General features: G+C 44.3%; 1 protein-coding gene across 2 annotated transcripts in view; it reads left to right on the top strand.

Moving 5' to 3' along the window:
* CIMIP7 (ciliary microtubule inner protein 7) overlaps window positions 1–14,017 on the top strand; it is a 204,529-nt gene extending 190,512 nt beyond the window's left edge. For both annotated transcript variants that reach the window (XM_085624299.1, XM_085624298.1), the window contains exon 4: window positions 13,110–14,017. In XM_085624299.1, coding sequence (XP_085480425.1) covers window positions 13,110–13,874 — 765 coding nt within the window. In that variant the 3' untranslated portion in view covers window positions 13,875–14,017. The remainder of the gene's footprint in view (window positions 1–13,109) is intronic.
* The last annotated feature ends 10,952 nt before the right edge of the window (window positions 14,018–24,969 follow it).

The following is a 24,969-nucleotide window of genomic DNA, read 5'->3' on the forward strand; positions in this document are numbered from 1 at the left end:
CTGAACCCCTCTTTTGGTGGTTAGGCTCACTCACTATGCTCGCCACCGGTAACTCGCGCACAACTTTTACACCTCACCTTTTTCAAAAGTCACCAGCCGCCACTGATGGCCAGACGTGGATCCTGTGCTCATTGTGTAATAAGACTGAAGTTACACATCACTGATGAGGCTCACCAAGGCCCAAACGTGTCTGAGGTTGCTTGCTTTCTCATTCATATTAGAGGTGGCCTGGCAGTTCAGGCTGGACTGTTCCTATTAGAGCATGACTCAGCCTGATATACATATGATTAGCCTCTATCTGCATGAATTGGAACGCAGCCCAGAGCGATTACCAGGGGTTAACATTTTTTCCACACATCGCGCTTTGTTTTTGTCTTCTGATTTGGGGTTTTCTTCTGAGACCTCCTCCGAGACTTCTCCATGGTGCTGAAATCATTGGTCATAGGGGTCTTTATATGCTGCACTTTAAGGGATGGGAACCAAGGTCCTGCCTGTGTTGATGTAAGTGGCCTTCAGCTGTTGGCCATCTGGATGTGGATAGCAGGTGGAAAGCACAGATTGAGTCTTGAGGTATGGAGTGGCTGGCAGATGTCTTCCACACTCATGTGTACACACACATTCACGCACACACACACACGCACACAGACACACACATGCATGTGCGCACACACACACCCAGAAACACACAGACACACTCATTCACACACACACAGACACACTCGCACACACAGACACACACACACACACATTCACACTCATACGCGTGCACACACATGCGCACACACACAAACACACACACATACAAGCACACACATGCACACACACGTTCAGCCTGTCTTTGTTTTCAGCAAAGGTGCTATGTGATAGTAAGATGTCTTTGCTGGGCTCCCTCCCTCTGTGCTATTGCTGGAAACAGATGTGATTATGATGGCGGGTGCCCCTGCTTAATGTGAAGAGTCATACAAAAATAAACTTTTAACTTAAAGGAGGAATACATACGCCATCTTCCACCACTGTTGGTCCTCTTTCACCTGATTCCAACACATGGACACTGATGAGTTCCTGATCCTAGCCCACTGCATCAATAGTGTTGAATGCACCTAGGTATCTATGTACCCGGGGTCAGCCATTAGCTTCAAACAGGTTCTTTCCTCCATCACAGATACATCAAATGTGAATAATTCTGCTTTGCAATCTAGAGTTGTTCAAGGTCTTCTACAACATGCTTTCACATCCTCCGATGACATCCAGAAACAAGAAGACTTTGGCTAACTACAGACCAATCTCTGCAACCTGAGCTTATATAAAATGTGGGGTACCCCAAGGCTCTGCCTCGTCCCCTATCCGATTAAATATCCATGTTGCACCCAGGACTTCCATCTTGATCTCCTTAATGATTGGATATCATATGTATGCAAATGACACCCAACTTCATCTAAAGGATTGTGCATGATCATAACTCTCTAACCAAGCTTACCCAATGTTTATGGCATCCTTATCATTGGATGCAACGCAATTGATTATATCCAGTGCTTAATTTGAGCCGGTGGCTCTGGGTGGGACCCACCGGCACTCACTTTTGTACACCAGGGCTTATTTTTCCATCATCCAACTTTGACCCAGAACAAGAGAGAGAAAGACAGAAAAAGTGGAAAAAAATATAAAGAAAAAGACATCAAAAGTGGCAGAGGGAGAAGGTAGGAATGAAAGAGAACCCGGCGCATATATGCTTTTTGAAATTACACACTGGTTACGCCTCAATGGTGAAAAAAGCTGAAATCATGCTTTTCGATAGGTGATCCCATCCTTGTTATGCCCAGCATGGCCAAACAAAGTCTGCTCTCTCCCTACTCCAGTGTCCCAAGCGTGAAACCTTGGTGTGATCTTTGACGACGAACTCTCATTCTCGTCACAAATCAGCTCGGTAATCAAAGCAGCATATTTCCACAGACAACAGCTGAAAGGGATCTCTTCTTCCAGAAATTCGCCTTGGTACTGGCAGTTATTCAGTCCCACCTGGATACTGTAATACAGGTCTCCATAAACAAATCCCTCATTAAATGTCAACAAGTACAAAACTTGGCTGTTTGATTGTAGGGCTGAAACACCACAATTACATCACCCCAGCCCTCAAATGGATGCGCTGGCTCTCTGCGACAGAGAGGACCTCCTTCAAAACCCGCTGCGTTTTCCACAAAGCTCTACACAACGGCTTTCCTAAATACATCTCAAACCTTTTTGCTTCACATCTACTGTTGCAAAACCTCTGGAACACCAACTGAGGTCTGCTGACTTCCCAGCGAGTCAAATACTAAAGATCCGGACGGGGATCCCTTCAGCACCAGAAATCTCTACTGCGGATCTCTCTAGCCTCCCCTCCCCCCCTTAAGACTTGAAAGTTACTACATCAGATTCAGGAAATCCCGAAAGATACACTTCTTCAGTTGGCATTTGGGTAGCCTAGCCGTCAGAGTCTAATTGTCCAGCTATCTAATATTTCTACTGGTCAGATGCCTGAGGCCGGTATGTCCTTCCCACTGAGCTGAGATTACATTATATCAAAGGCTTTTCCATCAACATTGAATTGTGAGGTCATTCGGTTGCATTTTTCCTTACTACTGACCATCCATTACCACCCTCTCTGGTGCTCTGAAATCACTAGATGGGGTGGTTAGTAGCATGTAATAATAACTATAAAGAAAATAAATCTCTACCTTCCTTACTTTGCTCATAGAAAGGGAGGTGACACGTCAGCTCCAAGACTATGCAGGAGTTCAACCACGTTCTCCACAACCACCAGCAGGATTCAGACCTCAAGGTTTACTACATCAACCTTTGCCAATAGCAGAGCATAGCGCCTCTTTATGGAGGATGATACAAATCACCCCATTCGCAGCTGATGACAGCGTTGAACAAACCATTCTACTGGGAAGGCTGGAGGAATGAGGAGGTATAACTGGACCCTCCTTTTCATGGATAGAGCTGTTAGCAAGTGCAGTCAAGAAAACAGGACAGCGTATGTTGAATCATCTACACACTTAGAGGCTTGTGACGTATGCAACAATCATCCCTCATGTCATATCTATCTCTACATACAGTATGGTACCAGATTATCGCAGTATGAATATCGTCTTCCAAAATGTTGTGTCCTAATTGTTGTTCACAAAAATGTTGCCCCTACCCTGCTGTTAATGAAAGAAAATCTTCACCCAATGAAGCAATATTTTTCTAGACAATATTTATGCCACAATATTTGTCGCAATATTTTTGTTGTTGATCTACTGACATTTTAACCCTGTATATGTCCTTTGCCACATCTACTGGACCAACCCCAAATGAGCTTCCAACTGTAGGCAGGCAGTTCACAAGAACACTTGCAGCTCCACACACATGACATCTCACCTAACCTCACGTTATATGCAAACCACGTTCCTTTCTGGTTGAGGGAGAACTTTCTGTACATGAACGGAGTCAAAACTGAGATCCTAGTCATGGGAGGAAGTGAGTATACCTCATTACCATTCAAATGCCTCCTCGGGCCATGGAACTCTGCATCTAGCTCCCTGAAATAAAGAATTAAAGAGTTTATTTTTGTACTCAGATCTTTGCTCTACTCCTCAGATCAATGCATACATTGCTGCAACCAATCTTTAAAAAAAGCGGATAATCAAAACACATCCCATGGATCATGTAACTGGGAGGTTTCCCACTACCGGGGCCACAGAGTGTAGCAATTGTCGCAATCCCGATTATTCCAGGCACCTCAAAGCGATAACTGGCTTTGGCAGCAGGTATTAGTTATTTTTAACGTATATTGAATTGATAAACAACTGTTGTTGTGCTCGTCTCTAAATTAGAAAAACAACGCCACCATATGACAGACTGTCATAAGTGCAGGTGTTGACAATTAGGTGCCTGTGAGGAGGACCGGAAACCACCGGCTCAAATTAAGCACTGGAGAGCAGGCTGTTCACTTATGGACACATAACAAACCTAGGAAACGTGTTTCTCATTCTGGTGGCTCAGCACAGGGCCAGGCCGGTTGGGAAACACCCTCCGGCTAGATTCTTAATGTAGCAAGTCAGCACTGCCAATATCAAACAAATTGCCTTTACCTATGCTCTTTGCGCTTTTTATGAGGACAGCTGTTTGGAGAGGGACTACTTTGTGTTAATCACCTAAATAGAGTCAATGTGAATATCTTCGAATTGACGTGGGCTGGTCCCAAATCCTGAAAGAAGAACCACGGAACCAACGCCAGAAAAGGACTCGTCTGAACAAGCTAGTGGGTGTAGTTTAGGTCTGCGCATGCGCTGGTCCCTAAAGTGCGTTGGTTACGATGTGTACTACGTTAATGTTCTGTTTTAAGAGCCCGGAGGTGTCGACAGGGTTGTCGGGTAATGTTAATAAATACTTTCAATTACAAGAGGACTCCTGGAATTGGATTAGATTTAAGAGTTGCTAACAATGGCTGACGAAAAGTCCCTTTCTGTGTCTTATGTGTGTTGTGTTTATGCTTTGTGTTGGGTTTTGACAAGAGGTCATTTCAAACCGATAAAACTGTCTATAGCCAGACCTAAAGACAGATCATTACAATCTCTGCTCATTTCCTTTCCTGGACTGATTTAACTTTTAAACTATTTTGACTCAGAGGTAGGGGTGGTGATAGAATAAAAAAAAAAAAAAAACAATCAGCTCTCTTATCTTAAAAGTGGTACAAAACAGAGTAATAATTATCAGTAGTTTATATCCCACTTTCATCAACGCCCTGTCCATGGCCCATTTCCAGAAAAACACGTCTCCAGGCAAATGAATTCTACATGGGGAAAGACGCTAGGAGGTACAGATAATGGCATATGGACCCAGGGGTGATGCCAACCTGGGGAAACACTGACACGGTGACAGAGACACGCGGAGGCTTGTACATGGAGAGACATATGGAGACAAACATGGACAAACATGGACACATGACACCAGGACCCAGGAAGCAATGAACATGCGTTGCATAGATGCAAAGAGGCCGCAGGATGGCAGGGACCTTCTCCTATGGAGTAAAAGGAGACAATTTAAATTATTGCACCGAGACCAAATCTTATTCTGCATCTCTTCTGCTGATAGCTCTTTGTTTAGCATATTTAAGATAAGGTTAAGAAATGAGTATGTCTTTTATAACATTCCACGACGTCTTTTTATTTTTCACCACCTGTAAAGAAGATTCAAATGCAGATATAGCTGTGTGAGGCTGTTGTTCTTTTCTGTAATACTCGAATCTTCTAAACTTTCTGTCGCAGTTTTAATTTCTTACGATGTCAATTCTGAAGCTTCATATTTTTCCATAAGTTCTCCTCCCCTATTCTAAGTGTACCTTTAGAATTATCAATATGAATTTCACTAATATGTCTAACTTTGTGCCTCTTTAGCAGAATATGATGAGTTTTGCGTCAACGCTGTGGCTGCTTGCGTTATCTTACCTCTTTCGGAATATCCCCTCGACCGCGGAACTGCATGAAAATCAAATACATCCATATGTTCATTGAAAAATTCAGTGCTTTGTATAATCATGGCTAATTAATGTTTTTAGACCAATTCTGACAAAAGTTCCCTGTGCTGTAAGTTGTACTTGCACTTCACCATACCTGGGGTCCACTACATTAGTCTAAAAAAGTAGGGGAGCACCCCGGAGCTAGTTTAGTTTAGCTGAAGGTACAGAGCCTGTTCCTGGTAGCGTCGCTTCTCTGCTACAGTTGTTTCATAACAATGGGTATCTTGCCCGATGTGCACATGAAAGATAAGCAGAGTGTTATTAGAAGTCTAATCAGAGGCACAGGAGACAATCTGAAGCATTCTTCAATATTTGTAATAATAAGAAACTTACTTTGTCTTTACAGTCATAAGTGAATCTGTTTCCAGATACAAACTCATGAAGCCAAAACTTTCCCTTGATTATTCTTCAGATAAATTCCAGTTCAGAGCTTCCTTGATCCAGCCACTTTTCAGAGTCCATTCAATATTAACATCAGCCAACGCCTGTTTCTCAACACAGCTGCTTCCTCAAGGCTGAAAAAGCTATATGTTGAGAACTCGATGGGTCGCAATTAAATAAACCTTTTTCTTTAGCTATGAAGCACAGACATGCATCAGCTCGGTGGTTTCAGAGCATTAAGTGAGGAATCATTCCCCAAGTAAATATTCCTGGCAAGACCAACTGTTAATCATGATGTCTTATAGTTGCTAGCAATCCATCATTTTTCTTTACAGTTTAGAGCATCAGATGCAAAGAACTAATAAGTGGCCAAGAAGGCTATCATCTTTGAAATCAATTTGATTTTGACTTCCTTCTAAGTACATTTCCCCTGTAGACAACACAATTAAATAAACTTTAAGCAAAACCAACCTTTCCCCATCTCTTGACCCTTCACCCCTTTTAGCCGCTCTCGAATCCTGCCCAAGCCTAGAGAGTTAAAATGTCACTGGCTGTGGTGTGCACATCCTCCGGGCCTTGCCTCACATTTATTTGTAAGTTGTAATTGTATTTATATAATGCTTACTACCCCTGACGAGGCGTTGAAGTGCCTTTTTTTATTATTATTATTGTTTATTTTTTTTGCATATTTATATAGCGCGAACTCAACCCGAAGGTATTGGAGCGCTTTACATAGCACCGTATTTACATTACACATTCAGGCACGGGGAGATTAAGTGATTTGCCCAGAATCACAGGATGTGGACGCGACCTCGAGGCTCGAACCCTGGTTTCCTGCACCAGAGGTGGCAGCGCAGCCGACGGACCACATCCTACTACTACATGCTACTCCGGAACACAGAAAGGATTAGTGATGTGTTGGTATAGGGAAATATGAAATTAATTTGAGCGGTGGTCATGTGAGTGAGTTAGTTGGATTGAAAACGATAGTAGAGAGATAGAAGAGGGAAGGGTCTAGAAAGTGTTTATTTGACTATCATAGCAGTAGGAGGAGGTTTGGGATGAGCAAAGGAGGGATGGAGGAGGGAAGAGTCTCTAGAAGTGGACTTGGAAGAAAGTTGAGGTATCAGATGAGTCTAGGAGGGATACATGAGGATAGCGTTTAGGGGTGAGGGGGAGGCAGGGGGTCAGCAGGCATCTCTGCCTCATCTCCCTCCCTAGTCATTATTGATGATGTCACTGAGCCGGATAACTCTGACCCTGGGCTGGGGATTACAGTATCTGCTGAAGATCCATGCATACCTGCCAACTCACACAGTGCTACCCTGTGACACATGATATTGGTTCCCATACCATGGTCTCCCGGTGAGGATCCCATATCACACGGTGGCAGGGAAAACGAGCTGAAAACTACTGTAAATAGTGGTTTTATGCCTCGTTGTATGAGGCTTTGAGCTGCCGTTGTCCATTAAGATGCAAAAAAAAACAGCTTCAGCAAGCTTTTTTTGTTTTTGGGGGGGAGTGGAAGTTTGGGAGGTGAGGTTTAAAAGTGCCTCATAGGTACTTCTCGACATGAGGCCCCGTCCCCTTCAAGGGCCCGCCCCTCCTCACACAGTCAGATTGTTCTTCAAGTTGGCAGGTATGCCCATGTGATATATTTGTGGTCCGCTCCCATTTGGGTTAGTGTTCATTTGAGTTCACCGATCAAATGCCTTCTTGGCTAATAAGACTGATCCCTTACCAGCCAGCCTCACTTTTTCCAAGTGCAATATTATTTTGGTGGTATCTGCACTGTGGCATCCCAGTATGAAGCTGGCTGATCCGGGTCCACAAGGGCATGCATATAGGTGCCCAAACGATGCGCCAAATTGCCCCTATATCGTTTGGCATCGATATTGAGAAGGGAAATGTGGCTGTCATGAACAGAGCTGTGTGGTCTTTGCCAAGTTTGGGTATAATTGTGATGGAGACCTCTTCCACTGATTATGCCACCATCCCTGTCAACTCCACCCCATTGAATAGACGTCTGACTGGAGGAGCCCTTTCATAACAAAATGTGTTATAAAACCTAGCTGTAAATCCTCCGTGCCGAGGATTCTGTCCTTTAGGTCCAGCGATACTTGAAAGGACCTCCTCCGACCTCATTGGCTTCTCCAAGGGGTTGGCCTGGTATGCTGTCTGTTTTGGGAGAGACACTCTCTCTAACAAGGTTCCTATCTCCCTTTCCCCAGTCATTTCCTTTTTTATAGTGCGGAGTAAAAGTTGTGAAACCCCTGTCGAGTCACCTGGTCCGTGGTATGTAGTGTGCGTGTCTCTGTGCACATGGAGTGGTTGTGCCTTTCAGCCACATGGGCTCGCAGTTTGCATACTAGAACACTTCCAGCTTTACTGCCTCCCTTATATTTGTGCTTTAACCTTAGTAAGGTGTATTCTGCTCTGCCCATCCATACCCAGTGCCTCAGTTGTGCTTGTGCCGCCTGTAATGTCTGCCATATCTCTCGTGCCCCCGCTTGTTGATGATCCCTTTCCAGCCCTCTGACTTGTTCTTCAAGTTTGTAGCTTTTGTCTGTTCTTTGTTTATTGCAGGGTGCTGCTATAGATATGAGTTTGCGCCTCATGATGACCTTGAGTGCCTCCCAGAGTGTGCGCAAGCGTACCCCCCTGGTATCGCTTTCCTTCAGGAATAGTAAGAGGGCATCCCTTCTTGATTTCCTATTCTGTTGGCTAAAAAGAAGGCTGTCTCTCATACGCCAGGTGTCTCTGTCCCTCATCCATCGGGTGTCTCTTTCTCTCATATTCCAGGTGTCTCTATCTCTCATACGCCAGGTGTAATGTTGTGTGGGTGGGTGTCTTCAGAGTGTTTAGATCGCTTTGTGGTCATTCAACACCAGTGCCTCTATCTCGGCTGCTGCTACCTGTTCCAGACCAAAAAATGGTCAGGTTTAGTGTAGGTTTAGTGTGCTGCCGAGTAGTGTGTATAATCTTGCTCATCGGGGTGCAATGTCCACCGAAATATAAATCCCATAGGAAATACTGGGATTTATATTTTGGCAATGGAATATCTGTCACTGTTGTGATGGAGTAATCCATCCGCCAAGAGCGAAATCAGGCCATGAATTTGTTTTCCTTCACTAAAAGTGAACAGAGGCCCATAGAAGAGCTATGAGTCCATACTGGAGTGAGCTGTGAGGATAGCAGGAAAGAAAATTCTTTAAGAATAAGCTGCGTAAAGGAGCGAACTGGTATCTTGATGGTCCCACAAGAGACAACCACCAGGAGTTCCCAGTAGTTAAAGACATTGGGCCCGATTCACAAAATTAACTTAAGACAAAATCCTAAACGTACTACTTTTGGTATTCACAGAATGCACTTACTACTTTTGGTATTCACAGAATGGATTTACGCCTACTAACTTTACGTCCGCACTCGGGCCGGAGCTTCTGGCCCGGAGGCGGAGCTTCTGGCCCAGAGGCAGAGCTTCCGGCCCAGAGGTGGAGATTTCGGCCATGGCTAAATCTCTGCAACCGGCCGGAATCCCCGCCTCCGGGCCGGAAGCTCCGCCTCCGGTCTGGAAGCCCCTCCTCTGTGCCGTAAGCCCCTCCTCCGGGCCGGAAGCTCCGCCTCCGGGCCGGAATCTCCGGCTCGAGTGCGGACGTAAAGTTAGTAGTTGTAAATCCACTCTGTGAATACCAAAAGTAGTAAGTGCATTCTGTGAATACCAAAAGTAATAAGTTTAGGATTTTGTCTTAAGTTAATTCTGTGAATCGGGCCCCTTGGTTCTACATGTTAACTCCAACGAGTATACGGGGCTCATATTAAGTCCTCATACTCAAAGTTGTTGATGTCACAATCTGTTGTTTTCCTCTCGCTGCTCATTAGCGGAAGGTCGTTCAATAAGTAGAGATAGCTCAAAATCTGATGACTTCGAAGGGCGTGGAAAGCCTCAAGGTTGAGTTTGGTTCCATTGCTGGCATCTGTTGCTAAATATGAATCAGACAAGAGGCTCACACAAAGAGGATTTCTGCAGATGACATGGGTGGAAGACAATGGGTTTAACTTCAGCTGGTGTGACTGCCTTATGATGAGAAAGTGAATCAATGGCCCATGGTAAGACTTTGTCTGCAAAAACCAACAGAACGGGACTTTTTGTGGTTGCTTTAATATAACGTGTATTTGTAAAGTGCACATTCACCCAGAAGGGTATCTTGGTGCTGAATAACAGATGTTTATTGTTACCCCACTCAATGGGACTTATTTTATCGACCTCAGAAGTTGCTGAATAACAGATGTTTATTATTATTATTTTATCAACCGCAGAAGGATGGAAGGCTGAGTGGACCCTCTGGGATTTGAACCTGTGACCATGAGGTCAAACACAGGCTCCTCCAGTGGACCTATTAGTCCATTAACACACCAGACCCGGCTTTTCAAACCAACAAAAATCTGTGCAATAGCCGTACCTTGTCCTGTTGTGTTACCCGGGTTGTGCAGTACACCAGTCCATGTGTGCAGTCTGTTTGTGTAATATCCTCATATGTGGTGTCTGGGTCAGAGGAGTGCATGTGAAGGCAGCACACCAATAGCCGGATATCATAGGTTTGGCACATGAGCCTTCAAATGTATACTTGAAGCGCATTGTGGAACCGATATGACGTCATATCCGGAATGAAGCATCTGATGGGTAAGCCATGCCTGAAGGCAGGATGGAGGAAATAAAGCATGCTGTCAGAATAAAAAGGAACTTGTGGTGTATGCGTCTGGATTGAAAATGGGTGATTTAGAAGAACACAAAGTCTCTGTGCTGAGCTATCCGTACTCTGTACTGTGCCCAGGGTAATACCGCTTCAAAGGAACACAACCGCGAAAAATAGAACAAACGTGTTCACAATAATGGCCAACTCCTCCGGGTCGTGAGCCCTGGATGTTGGCCATGGGACTCTTGGACCTCTGGCGGTGCCCACTTCTCCATCCTCAGGGCAGTGCTGGAGTTTCATTCTACAGAAGCTACCCTGGGTTTCCCATCGCTGCCATGTGCTTCTCTATGAGTCTTGGGGCATATCAGCAAGCACTGCGTTAAAATTATCTAATTAGCTAAAGCGGTGATAATGGGCTTGATAATATGCCGCAGAGAATTCCCATAGAAGCCCATGTTGACACCAGAACATGGGCTCCTATGAGAATTCTCAAGGGCATATTATCAAGCCCATTATCGCCGCTTCAGCTGCAGTTTTCTGCCGCTACAGTGGCGATAATTTTAACGCCGTTTCTTGATAATATGCCCCCTTGTTTCTTGTCTCTAGCATTTGCTTCAAATTCATAGTTTGATAATAAATGTTTTTGTGTGGTTTAGTGCTTAGAGAGCTCCTTCATGTGGAAACATAAACTTGAGAGTGCATTTTTGTCATTTCCATATCTAGGAATGGCAAGTGAATGCATGCATTTCAAAATATGTTGTTAATATTCTTACCTTTAGTATTGATTGATTTAGCTTCGTTGTTATGTGTATTGATTTGCTCTTTGTTAACGGGCAGGTACTTTTATTGGTGTTGCTGAAAAATGTTTACAGTTCTGTATTATAAAACTTTTCGCTATGTTTCCTTTTTCTAAAATTCCTTGACGCGCTTGTGTGACTATGTTGTTGTGCTGATAACTGTGGTCATATATACATTGTTGTACCATTATTTAATTTATTATTTTTTTTATTTAAAAAGTGTGGGGATCAACCTGCACACCAAAATTTAGACATCCCAAAATGTACGACATTTAATTGTCCCATGTGTTATTAGACCGGAGGCGGTGTTAAATAAACCTCAGTCTCATGAGGCAGTGCACATTAAGGCACCTCCCCGTCATCAAATTAGCAGATTAAACAATTATAAAAAGTGATGGACCCCGTTCAATAAGTGAGTTCTAGATCAATTAAAAGTTAAAGTGCTGTATTGCAAAGTCCGAATAGGCAATACCGAATAAAGGCCGTGAAGGCACTCGGAAGAAGAGTTATACAGAGTATGTAATCGTCAAAAAGTATTCCAAGTCCCACTTGGGCAGTATAGTCAGTGAATAGTCCGGCAGCATCGCCAGTAGCATCAAGGGAAGCTCAGAAATCTCTGGCTCACCCCCAAATCCAGGTTTTTTTTTTTACACAATTCTTGCATAGAATATTAGCAAGACTGCAGACTCATCACAGTGTGAGCAAATTATGAAATATTTAACAATAAGACTTTCTCTGAATAAATAAGAACATTGAAGGAACGAAAAACATGGATAATTGTTGCCATCCTACATTGGCAGTATAGGGGATTGAACAGTAGCAGGACAACTACTGCTGTGGAAATAAACTCATCGACCAGAATGTGCTCCGTGAAGCCTGTAGATGTGCTCAGGGGGGAAACAAGTATACATCCTTCCACCTCATCAATTATAGACTTCCATATCTAAAAAGTCCATTAATCTGTTAAAGTGTGTGCAAAATGTACTACTCCACAGAGGACCAGCATAGCCTACAGGGACCAGTTTCATTGCATAATGTTGCATATTCTTATCTTTATTACACTCCCAGTTTGTATTATCTTTTAATTCAATATCATAGGAAAGTTCCAATGAAGGCTGTTAATGTTGAACCCTTTTGCACACTAAGAAATCTACGATCTGAATTGATATCATGTGAATGTAGGTTTTCCTTTGCCCAAATGTTAGTTGTATTTTGTGGCAAAATTTCACATTTGTGATTGTAGTTAAATTTGAGTTTTCCTTTATCCTCTGCCATTATTTTCATTTTGATACATTTAAAATGCTAATATAATATTACATTATTATTTCGTCATTCAAATTTATAAACGGTCTAAAATGTGTATACCCTACACTTTTAGGACATGAGTGTAAGGTCAGAACTTTTAACTCCTCTTTTCTCCCCAACCAAAATCTAGTAGATAGAAAATGTTGAAGTACTGAATATTTCACTCAACTGAGTGAGTATATACAAAAGACATGGGTAGAAGGGAGGTCTGTGCCTCTCTTTCTAGGACTACACATTGCAAACTCCATCATGATCATTCAGCAATTACTCTTGCAACATAGTCTTTAATAGAAGGATTGAATGAGGACTCATTCTGGGTCAAGTGGAACAGTAGCTTCTCTGCATTTGCTATTTAAATCTTTTTAATATGTGTGTTTCTACTTGTTTCAGGGCACTATAACACCGAGCATGGCTCCAAAGCCCCGACATACTTTCAACTTTCTTGAGTGGGGTCCGCTGCAAGAAGAACTAAAGCATCAGCGGCCTCCTTTTAGCACATATCAGTATGATTTCTGGAAACTAGGCGATTACACAGCTGACAAAAAGATACCGCAACTCTTAGTTCCACGCCTTTCCATGGGCAAGCCCATGAAGCGTACACCAAGCACAATTTACCAGCACTCGTACAAGAGACATCCCATCAGTCTCACGGACAATCTCAGCAGGAATGGCCAAGTGACTCCTCTGAAAGACTTCGCCTGTGTGACCCAACGTCAGTCTCCTCGGAAAGACAACACTTGTGCAACTCAACAGTCTCCCTCTACCCAACAGTCTTCTGGGGAAGACTACACTTGCCCTCCCCAGCAAGAGTCTCCTGTTCAAGACTACAACTGTGCTACCCAACCGGAGCCTCTTGTGGAGGACTACAGCTGCGCTGCTCAACGAGACCCTTCTTTGAAGGACTACAGCTGTTCTACCCAGCAAGAGTCTCCACCAAATGACCTATGCGCTACCCAACAAAAGTCGCCGGTGAAAGATTACGTCTGTGCTACCCAACGAGAGCCTCCTGTGAAAGACTACAGCTGTGCTACTCATACCCTTCCACACAGAAACAAGAGGATCATGTCTGCACCGTTGTCTCGGATAACCGTATCCGACTGCCTTATTTGGCCTAATATAGAGGTGGGGAAAACAAGAGGCCTTCCACCAAAATAGTTCCACTTGTGACCAGGATGATTGCATTAGACGCAACTTGCCATCGTCGTCTATGTCACTTAATTGCATAATTATTTGCGGATAAAGCTCTCAAAATATGATTCTAAAAGTTTATTTCTAACAATAAATAAGTGTAGCAATTGAATAAGTCATTCAATGTTGATTATTATGCCCCAGTTGGCTTTCTCACACAATATGACTGCCGCTCCTCTGTTCACAATACCCAATTTCCTTCCACTCTTAGCAAGCATGACCGTAATTGGTCTCTTGGTTTGAGTTACCTTTGCTGTCATATTTATCTATTTATAACTTGTGCCTGGTTCTTTCTGTTACTTGTGATTTCCTATTTTGTCACACATTCTGCTCCCTGGCCACATCTCTTGTTGACCCTACATTTAATTCCATTTCCTTTTGTAACTTCTTGCCTCTCGCCATAATGTTTTCCTATTTCACTCAGATGCCATTTTGACCACTGTAACCATATTTACTTTCATCCTTCCCTTTGTTCTTTCCTCTCACGAATCTTTATTGTATCCCACCAGTAGCACCTCCTCCTGCCCTCCTCAATATTTCTGCAGTTCCTCCAATTGATCCTCCTCCCACTCTACAGTCTGTCCTTTCATCCTTCCAGTGGTCACTTCAATTGTTCATCTTTACATTCCTTCCTAATTCTCCACATCTTTCCTTACGTGTGTAGTGTTGGCCTCTGTTGACGCTGTCCAATTTCTACTCAAACATCCTGTCACTTTCTCATTCCCTTTCCATGATTACCCTGTCACTACATGGCAGGACCAGAAACTGCTTAAGTGGTTGCTAATTCCTAGCTTTGGGTACCTTTATTGCCTGCTCATCGGTGCTCCATAAAACAAGGCACCCCTTTTGCTGCTCATGTGCATTCTTGCATATCACCAATGTGGATCCAAACCTGCTTCTCATGGGATCTGGGCACAACTTACTAGAGACCTTGACCCAGATACCCTTAGCCTCTGGTTTTGTGGTGTGTTCCTTCCAGGCTTTTCTTCTGCCTAGTGTGTCCCTCGAGCCCTGACTTCAAGCCATGTTTATCATGTCACTGACCAGTTGCAGTTGCTGACCCACATAACCTCTGCTTCTATTGCTTGGGAAACAGCCACCCTGTGCATACCTATGCTCTGAGCGATAGCACTGGTTTGAGGATCTATGGGAACCACTTGCCGTGCATGCAGAGTAACGATGTGCCAATCTCATCAAAGTTGTTGGATTTCATAATTAGGAGGAAGAGTCAGAAGGTGAGGTCTTTGGATCTGATCCACTGGGCATGACACTGAATCCCTTTGTGCTGGTGAGGTAACACGGTGCCTAATCACCCGTTTCCATGTTCTCATATGGAAGACACAGTCACCGAACTAACACTAGTGGTACAAGTAACTACGGGGTTGTTTAACCCTTTCACTGCCAGCCTTCCCCGCTGTGCCAAGGCCTTTCTTGGCTATTTAGTGTAGTTTGCGCTTAGGCATCCATAACTTTATGTCCACATAAGGTATCCACACCAAATTTGCGTATTTTTCTTTCTACATCATGAGGATTCTAAAGGTGCCCAGGGTTTGTGCATTCCTCTGAAAGGGACTGAGAAATTAGGCAAAATACAGCTACATTTTTGTTTTATTTGGGGGGCAAAAAGTGCTGCAGCAGAAAGTGTCTGTTCTGGTCTCGCCTACGCAGCGCACATGCGCTGCGTAGGAGAAAGACCTTTAGTAATCGGCATAGCTTTGCGGGCAAAAACGTGCACGTGTTGCATTGCTTTGAATGGCAACGCGTGCACGTTTGGCGATTCCCTTGCGGGAGCGAGCTTTCAAACCATATGTTTGTAATTAACTCGCTCGCTCCCACAAGGGAAACAGGCCCAGGCTCCCTCCTCTATCCCCTCCCCCTGCTGCTTTTTATTTTCAGCGCGCGCTTGTTTTTGTAACGAACATCTTCAAATAGTCTGGTAATTGTTTTTGCTAAAAACAAAATCATTACTGTTGTAATGAAGCTGTGCCATGGTATAATTGGCCGCCTTCAGCTCACAGTGCCCAGACATATTTGCCACACAACGACCCCCACCCAACATGGTGAAGCTAGCTGCTATGCGAGGGTTAATACAAATGGCCTTTGTGTGTCCTGCCCTTTTCAAGAAAGATCGATTTGTCTCCATTGTTTTAAAACCCGATTTACTTCAAAGCTCCATTAAGTGAGTAACTGCGACAGTGCAGCCATCTGCTTAGCATACACTTTAATTATATTAATGCAGTAACTTTTACTTAATTAAAGTACATTATTGGCTAAATATGCTCCCGATGTTATTTCAGAAAGCAATACAAATACGACCGGAAGCGGGAAGGATTGTGAGATGAGTTCCGCTCCGGCTTCTGTTTTGTTCACCTTAAATGCTGCATGTTAAACAGCCAGAATGGTTAAGCTCCTGTCTCCAAGCTGTCTGAGTAAGTTATTGACAGCCAGGCACTAAATTCAGCCCAGAGCTCGCGTTCATGCGCTGCCAGGGGCGGTATTGTCTTTACTCCATCTTAAGGCAGTTTTTCGACCTTCCCTGCACGCCTGCCAGGTCACCTGTACCCGTGCCAGGTCATCTGTGCACCTGCCAAGTCACCTATGCGCGTGCTAGTTGACGACATACGGAAGTAATGTGAAAAGATGTTGCCTAACGGCTAGAACGCCCGACCTTGATCTTGGGGGAGCGGGTTCGAGTCTCGGCGAGGGGCTCAACAGACTGATTCTGGGCAAAGGACTTAATCACTCGTGCCTAAAAATTAATGTGCCCAAATGGAATGCAAATAGTACTCGTGTAAAGCGCTCCGATACCTTCGGGTAGAGTTTGCGCTATATAAATTTGCGAAAAACATATACATCTGTAATTGTAATTTTCAAAGGTAACTGATACAATGTATGGGGTCTCCAAAGTTGATCGACTGTAAGATATACATGGTATACAATTGCGGGCAAAATGCTATAAGGTCCTAGTCCTCTTTCTATTTCAAAGCAAAGTGTTGTGTAGTGCACCAGGCTCTGTGCGTGTGATGTACTATTCCAAAGAGTCTCACTATGGCTTTGAGCAGGTCATTTTTGGCAAGGTACGGACACAGAGAGCAGGAGCTGGATGCCAACTTAGCACTGATGGAGTTATCACCAGTGTCATGTGGAGGTATGTTTGTTGTGTTCAAGACTACCCTGGTTTTTGTAGGAGTATTCGCAGTTACTCTGTGTATGTTTGGTGTCCTCCCACTTGAGTTCCACTGTATTCTCACAGCATACATGATGTGGTTGTGTGGTTTTTTTTTACCATTCACTTTACATTTCCTCTACAAAGGACGGTTGGAGAGTATTCATCCCTTCTTTTGGGATAGCGTCATGGGCTTGATTTGCCCATTTTATTAGTTTAGCCTGGGTACCTATTACGTGAGGGAGTTCCCAGTATCCTAGTGGGTGGTCTTCACCCATTTCTTGGTCATACGTTACACACCATCACATTAGGGTGGTCTTAATGTTTTATTGGGTGGCATAGCCAATAGGTCTCGCCTTTGGGACCTTTTAAGTATTTAATTATGCAGCACAATATCCTTGGTGCATGGCTAAACACTTATAATGTCCCAAAGGCGAGACCTATTGGCAATGCCAATGCTTGTTTTTCATTGCAAATGATATCAACAAAGGGTCTGTACTGCTAAAATCACCATCTTCCCTAAAACCATACTTTCTACACAGCTTTGAAATTTTACTGGGACGTAGCCTATTTTTCCTATTTTTTGTGGTTTCAACCCCCTTCCAGTCAGTGGTAGAGATGGGTTTAAAACACAAAATGAATGCTATACATTTCTGGAAAGTAGATACAATTCTGAATTTAGCAAAGGGTCATTGTGTTGATCCTTCAAGTTTTCCTATATAAAAAAAACAGCCATTTGTGCCCACATTTTCACCCGTACAGCTTCTAACTATGCTACATTTTCAAAAACAATATACCATTATGTCTGCGGGACCCTTCTGGTTGTGGGGATATATAAAGCTTGTAGGTTCACCAAGAACCCGAGGTACCCAGACATAAATAACTAAGCTGTACCTTGCAATGGCTTTTCATTGAGTACTGGGTATACAGCAATTCATTTGAAATATAATAAGCATAATTCAAATATAAGAGTGAAAAATAGGTATCAAGGAAACTTATGTATTTTCGAAATGGGAACAAGATATGAAGTTTAGAAGCAGTGGTTATTTGCACATCTATGAATTTGAGTGTAGCCATAGTAGCATGTGAATAAGAGGGCGTTTTTTCAAATGCCTTCTTTTTTAAGCACTGTCTTACATTTGGAAGGCAGAAATGCATAGAAAGACAACTGGTAATAACACTTCTTCTACTATTTGGCATTTCCCTAGGTCTCACTATAACAATGGTACCTCACTTGTGTGGGTAGGCCTAGTGCCCACAACAAGAAACGGGTCAAAACGCAACATGGACACATCACATTTTTCCATTGAAAACTGACGCTGTGGATTTTGAGCCCTAGCTCAGCCGGCACCTGTAGAAACCTAGCAAACCTGTACATTTTTTAAAACTAGACGCCCAGAGGAATCTAGGATGGGGTGACATGTGTGGCTCTCAACAGGTTATATTACCCAGAATCCCTTGCAGACCTTAAACTTTGTCAAGAAAAACGCATTTTCCCCACATTTCCATGATGGAAAGTTCTGGAATCCGTGGGTATCCACAAACTTCCACCCACTCAACATTCCCGCAAGTCTCCCGATAAAAACAGTACCTCACTTGTGTGGGTAGGCCTAGTGCCCATGAAAGGAAACGACCCAAAATTCAATGTGGGCAAATCAAATTTTTCCACAGAAAACTGACCCTTTTTTTGCAATGTGTCTAGCTGTGGATTTTGGCCCTTAGCTTAGCCGGTACCTAGGGAAATCTAGCAAACCTGTAAATTTTTTAAAACTAGACACCCAGGAAAATCCAGGATGGGTTGACTTGTGTGGCTCTCACCAGGTTACCCAGAATCCCTCGCAAACCTTAAACTTCATTAAAAAAGAAACATTTTCCTCACATTTCTGTGTTGGAAAGTTCCGGAATCTGTGGGGAGCCACAAACTTACACCCACCCACCCACCCAAGTCTACCGATAAAATGGTACCTCACTTGTGTAGGCCTAGTGCCTGCGAGAGGAAATGGCCCAAAACGTACTTGAAAATGATCTACCACAAAAAGAACTGGTTATACGAGGGAGTCATCTGCATTTTTGGCCCTTGTGCATGGTGGCCATGTAGGGAAACCTAACAAACCCAGACATTTATGAAAACTAGACACCAGGGGGAGTCCAGGTAGGTGTGGTTTGCGTGAATCCCTGTTTTCCTACCCAGAATCCCCTGAAAACCTTGAATTTTGCTAAAAAAATCAAATTGCATTTTCCTCACATTTCTTCCTGGGATCACCACGCCGGCACAAATTTCCTACAACCCAGCGTTCCTCTTGGTCTTCCGATAAAAATGATACCTCACTTGTGTGGGTGTCCAATGCAGAGTCAACCTAAAAGCATATATAAACAAAAATATAGTGCTTAGAGCTTGCTGTGCTATCCCCTCAATCTCTACGTGTTTGACCTCTCTCAGTCACAGGCCTTTAGCCCACCCACACAAGTGAGGTATCATTTTACTTGAGAGACCGAGGAGAACACTGTCTGGTAGGAACTATGTACATTCATGGTGAGGCCTCTACAAAATGTTTTGGGCCCTTCGATATCACGGGCACGTGGCCCACCCACATAAGTGAGGTAGCATTTTTATCGGGATACCTGCGGCAACACTGGGTGGTGAGAAATTTGTGTCTGGGACCTGAAATGCAGGTGCCTCCCTTGCAAAAACAGGATGTTTTGTGATAGATTGGGGGCACCTGTGTTTTTGGTCCTGGGCTTGGCGGCGATCTAGGGAAACCTACCAAACCTAGGTATTCCTGAATACTAGACACCCAGGAGAGTCCTGAGATGTGGGGCTTTCGTAGATTCCTCGAAGATTTCTTAATCTGCAAATAAGAAATCCCCTGCAAACCTGAAATTCAGCTAAAAAGTCAAATTTTCCTCACATTTCTGTCTGGGATCGCTGCGCATTTCTGTGTGGGAAGGTTGTCAGAGCACCATGCTGGCACAAATTTCCCACTACCCAGCATTCCCTTCAATCTCCCAATAAAAATTATTACTCACGTGTGTGGGTGCCCAAAGGATAGTCAGTCTAAAAACGTATTAAAAACTGCCCTTTTGGACCCACTTTTGTTCCTCCTCAGTTTTTCATTTTATACGTTTTTAGGTTCTCTGCTTTGAGCACCCTCACAAGTGAGGTATCATTTTTATCAGGAGAACAAGGTGGTGAGAAATGTGTGCAGCATGTGTCACTTTTTAGCAAAACTTAAGGTTTGCAGGGTTTATGGGTAATAAAATGCTAGAGGATCCACGCAAGCCACACTGACAGACAAGCGCCACTCATGCACACCACCAGCCAAGCGCCATCCATGCACACAGCTAGCCAAACGCCATCCAAGCACACTGCCAGCCAAGCGACAGTCCACACACACCACCAGACATTAGCCATCCACTCAGACCGCTAGCCAAGTGACAGTCGATGCACATTGCCAGCCAAGCGCTAGTCCACACAAACACTGCCAGCTGAGCACAATCCACGCATACTGCCAGCAAAATGCCAGTACACACAGACCATCAGCCAAACTCCAGTTCACACACACACAGAAACTTTCGCTAGTGTCTAGTGGTTTTCTGCCCCCCGTTGGAGGCAGATGTGCCTAAAAACATCACTGATCTGCCCCCAGTAAGGGCAGAGACAGTCAAAATGTGTTCACAAAAAAGGGGGAGCAACCCTTGCCTAAGGGGTCTCTCCCTGACATGCCCATAAGCATTTCTCTGGTGTCTAGTGGGCTTTCTGCTCCCCTGGGGGACAGATCGGGGGCTCTTGCCTCCATCTGCTCCCCAGGAAGGGGCAGAAAGTCTGTGGCTATTTTTCTGGGGGGAGGGGGGGGTATAATTGGCATCACCCATTATGGGCAGCCCCCACCTCTCTTTTATTTTTTAAAAAATCCCTGATTTCTAGTGGACTTTCTGCTCCCCGGGGCAAGATCGTTTTGTTTGACGGGGTAGGAGCATTGGCATGCTCATTTTGGGCAGCCTCCTCCCTACATATTAAAAAAAAATCTCTGGTGCCCGGTGGTCTCTCTGCCCCCCCCCCCCGGAGAGGGGGAGATCAGGGGCTAGTACCCGGCAGAAAACACTTCTGTTTTTCTAATTGTGGGTGGGTGCATGGTCTTATTTATTTATTTATCTATAGAGCGCAACAGTCATCCAGAAGGATATCACAGCGTCTAAGAAAGTGAGATCCAATGGTAGGGGGCGATGTGGAGTGATGCTTGCTGCCCCTATATCCAGCACTTAGGTCTTGGGGAACAAATGGGTTTTCAGCTTCTTTCTGAATGCCAGGTAGTCGTCAGTGAGACGTAGATCTAACGGTAGTTCATTCCAATGAGTTGCAGCCAGATGAGAAAAAGTGCTGCCTCCTGCCCTTACTTTCTTGTTGCTTTTTGTCTTGGCCCACTCCCGATAGAGTGACCTCAGACACCTAATTGGGGCATAGAATTAGACTTTGTTCCGGAGAATTCTGGGACCGCGTTGATGTAGTGCCTTATGTGTGTGACTCAGAAGCTTGAATCTGGCTCTTTAATGTACGGGCAGCCAATGGAGCTGTCTCTTCATTCTGACGCTGAACTATATCTATTTTTATTGCACACCAGTTTGGCAGCTGCGTTCTGTATCACTTGAAGGTGTGCAAAGAGATAGTCAGCCATGCCCACGAACAGCACGTTCCCGTAATCAAGCTTGCTAATGAGTAGGGCTTGTGTGACCATTCTTCTACATTCCATAGGAATCCACGGAAAAAGCCTTTTTAGAAGCTTCAGGGTGGCGAAGCTTCTTCCACACAGAGCCCGAAAATGGTCCTGCATGGTTAATGAGTTATCAATAAGGATACCCAAGTTTTTTACAACTTGCTTGGGTGCTGGGGCGGCTCCCAGTGATTGGGGCCACCAAGAAGCATCCCAAATTAAGTGGGCTCCTCCAAAGAGCAGGATCTCTGATTTGTTCGCGCTCAGTTTCAGACAGTACTCCGACATCCAGGTTGCCATCTCTGAGAGGCAGTTCTTGAACTTGATGCTGGTGACCTCATGCCTTTCTTCAAGAGCAATCATCAATTGAGTAGCATCAGCATAGGAGCAAATACTGAATCCCCATTTCTCACTGCTTTTGGCCAGAGATGATACATAGGCGTTAAAGAGTAGGGGTGGGCGGAATTTGCGTAGTTGCCCTACGCAAATTATTGCAAAATTGTTAAAAATCTCAGGAACTTTTGCGAAGACGCGGAGATTGCTTTTCCCGCCCATTCGCGATGGATTTTTGCGTGCTCGCGGGGAAATATATCTCTAACTTGCCCATGCGGTCGCTAATGGGTTCGGCCATCTTGCTCGTGATGCTTATTTCCTGTTCCGGGTTGAATGGCGTGTTCGTGACCACAAACTCTCGCGGGATAGCGCGACCCGCTACCAACAATCCAACATCTCGTGGCACACGCGAACGGATAGGAAAACTCGTCGGCATTCGCAGGGATCCGGTAAGTCGCTACCGCGTGCGCGAGAATGCTTTTTTAAAGCGCAAACAAGAAAATACTTCCGCTTTCGAAGCGGATCACGGAAGTTTTGACATCCCCGCGTTCTCCACGGAACGCGGAGATGCCAAAACTTTGCAACTTCTGCCAGCGGAACGGAAATTTTCGCCCAGGCCTATTAAGGAGTGTGGGGCTCAGGGATGCTCCCTGCGGGACACCATAGCTGATAGATTTTGGGTTTGAAGAAAACACGCCCATTGGTACAGTTTGCATTCTATTGCTCAAAAAGGAGCTGAACCATTGAAGGGCTGTGGCATGTACACCTTTTTTGTGTAGGGTTTTCAGCAGCAGTCCATGTGAGACCGTGTTGAACGCTGCCGACAGGTCCAATAGGATCAATGCTGTAGCTTTCCACTGATCAATTAAAGATCTTATGTTGTCAAGGACAGCCAGGAGAGTGGCCTCCGTGCAATTGGTGGCTCTGAAGCCGGTTTGAGAAGGGTCTAGCAATTCATTTGTTTCAAGATGGTTTGATAGTTGTTTATTGACCAATTTCTCCATAACTTTGGATAGATAAGGAAGTTGGGAGATTGGCCGATAATTAGCTGGATTGCGGACGTCCGTGCCTTCCTTTTCCAGCAGAGGGGTCACAATAGCCTTCTTCCAAGTTTCTGGGAAAACTGCAGTGTCCAAAGATTGATTGAATAGTTGGGTTACATATGGGCATAGTGCCGGTATAAGCCGAGAGAAAATGAAGTGTGGGCATGGGTCAAGTAGGGACCCTGATTTAACTTCCCCCGTTACCTTTGCAACCTGTTTCTCTGGAAACGGTGAGAAACTTCCCAGTCGAGCTAGGGCATCAGGGTGCGGATCCAAGTGTTCCCATTTGGTCGTATCTGGAGTGGGGTTTAATACTGAATGAGGAATATATCTCACTGATTTTGTCCAAAAAGAATTTGCTATTCCTCTCACAGCATTCTTCTGAAGGAGGTATGGATTGGACATACTTGCTGGTGTGCAGAGTTCTTTTACTACTTTATACAGATCTTTAGGCGAGTTGCATGTTCTCGTTTATTCTCTTTGTGAAGTAGGTTTTCTTGGCATTCTTAATAGCGTTATTGTAACATTTCAGCTCTGCCTTATAAACCAGCCTGTCCATATCCTGTTTAGAAAGTCTCCATTTGTGTTCCCACATTTTGCACCTTCTCTTCAATATCCTGATTTCAGGCAGGTACCATTTCTCAGTTGGTGTACCTCTTGTGGGTTTGTGTGTTGATCTGGGTGCACACTGGTCCAGTATTTTTGAGATCTCAGTTTGAAAGCTTACTACTCCCATGTTGACAGGGAGTGTGCCTAAGGCCTTAGGATCCTGGAGGGAGGAGTGGAGTTGAAATGAGTCCGGAGTGACCCGCCTCCAGGCTCTGTTTGCCACTGATAAGGGTATATGAGTGTTTACTGGACTTGCAATCAGGCTAAATGAGAAATAAATTAGTTAGTGGTCTGTCCAAGAGAGAGGTCTGACCTCGTGGACAAGGGTGGATTCTATATTGGAGAATAGTAAGTCCAGTGTATGTCCTGCTATATGCGTGGGTCCCTTAACCCACTGTTTTAATTGCAGAATCTGCATATCATTTTCTAGTTGTTTTACCACAGAATTGTTTATTTTTTCAAAATGAACATTGAAATCCCCTTTTACTATGAAATGTTTGTGTTTTAAGTATGGGGAAACAATTGAGTAAGTAGCTGCGCACTGAAGTCTGATTGATATCCGGGTGGATTGTGAATTACTGCTCCACCAAATGTAATGTGACCACCCCAGGATACCTGAAATGATAGTATTTCATGTTCTCCTAGTTGTGTCACCATAACATGGAGACAAGTGAAGCAGTCCTTGAACAAAATGGCAAGTCCCCCTCCCTTCCGTCCCTGCCTATCTTGTTTTAATAATTTCTAATCAGTCGGTAAGACATTGGCGATATCAGGGAAGTTATTATCGTCCAGCCAGGTTTCAGTGATGAATGCTACATCAGGATTTGTCTTCTTTATAGTGTTCCAGATCTCCAGGGAATACTTGGGTACTGATCTAGCATTAAAGTAAATGCAGTTCAGTTTGGGCTGATTGTGGCTTTGTCTGTGTGACCAATCTGATTGCACTTGGCTGCACCATTTTCAGTAGAGACAGGAGAAAGGGCCCTCCATAAACCTGGGATAGGCTTTCATACAGGGCGCTTTTTGGCCTAGTATGTCCTTTGATAGTGCGAGGAGTCTTGACCGTTGTGGGAAGCCCCCATCGCTCTTTTATATAAAAAAAAAATCCTGGGTGTCTAGTGGGCTTTCTGCCCCCCTGAAGGGCAGATCGGAGGTAATAACCCCATCTGCTCCGGGGGGAGGCAGAAAACTGGGTCTTTTTG

The sequence above is a fragment of the Triturus cristatus genome, chromosome 9 (genome assembly GCF_964204655.1).
Source record: "Triturus cristatus chromosome 9, aTriCri1.1, whole genome shotgun sequence".
In the NCBI taxonomy this organism is placed as follows: Eukaryota; Metazoa; Chordata; class Amphibia; order Caudata; family Salamandridae; genus Triturus; species Triturus cristatus.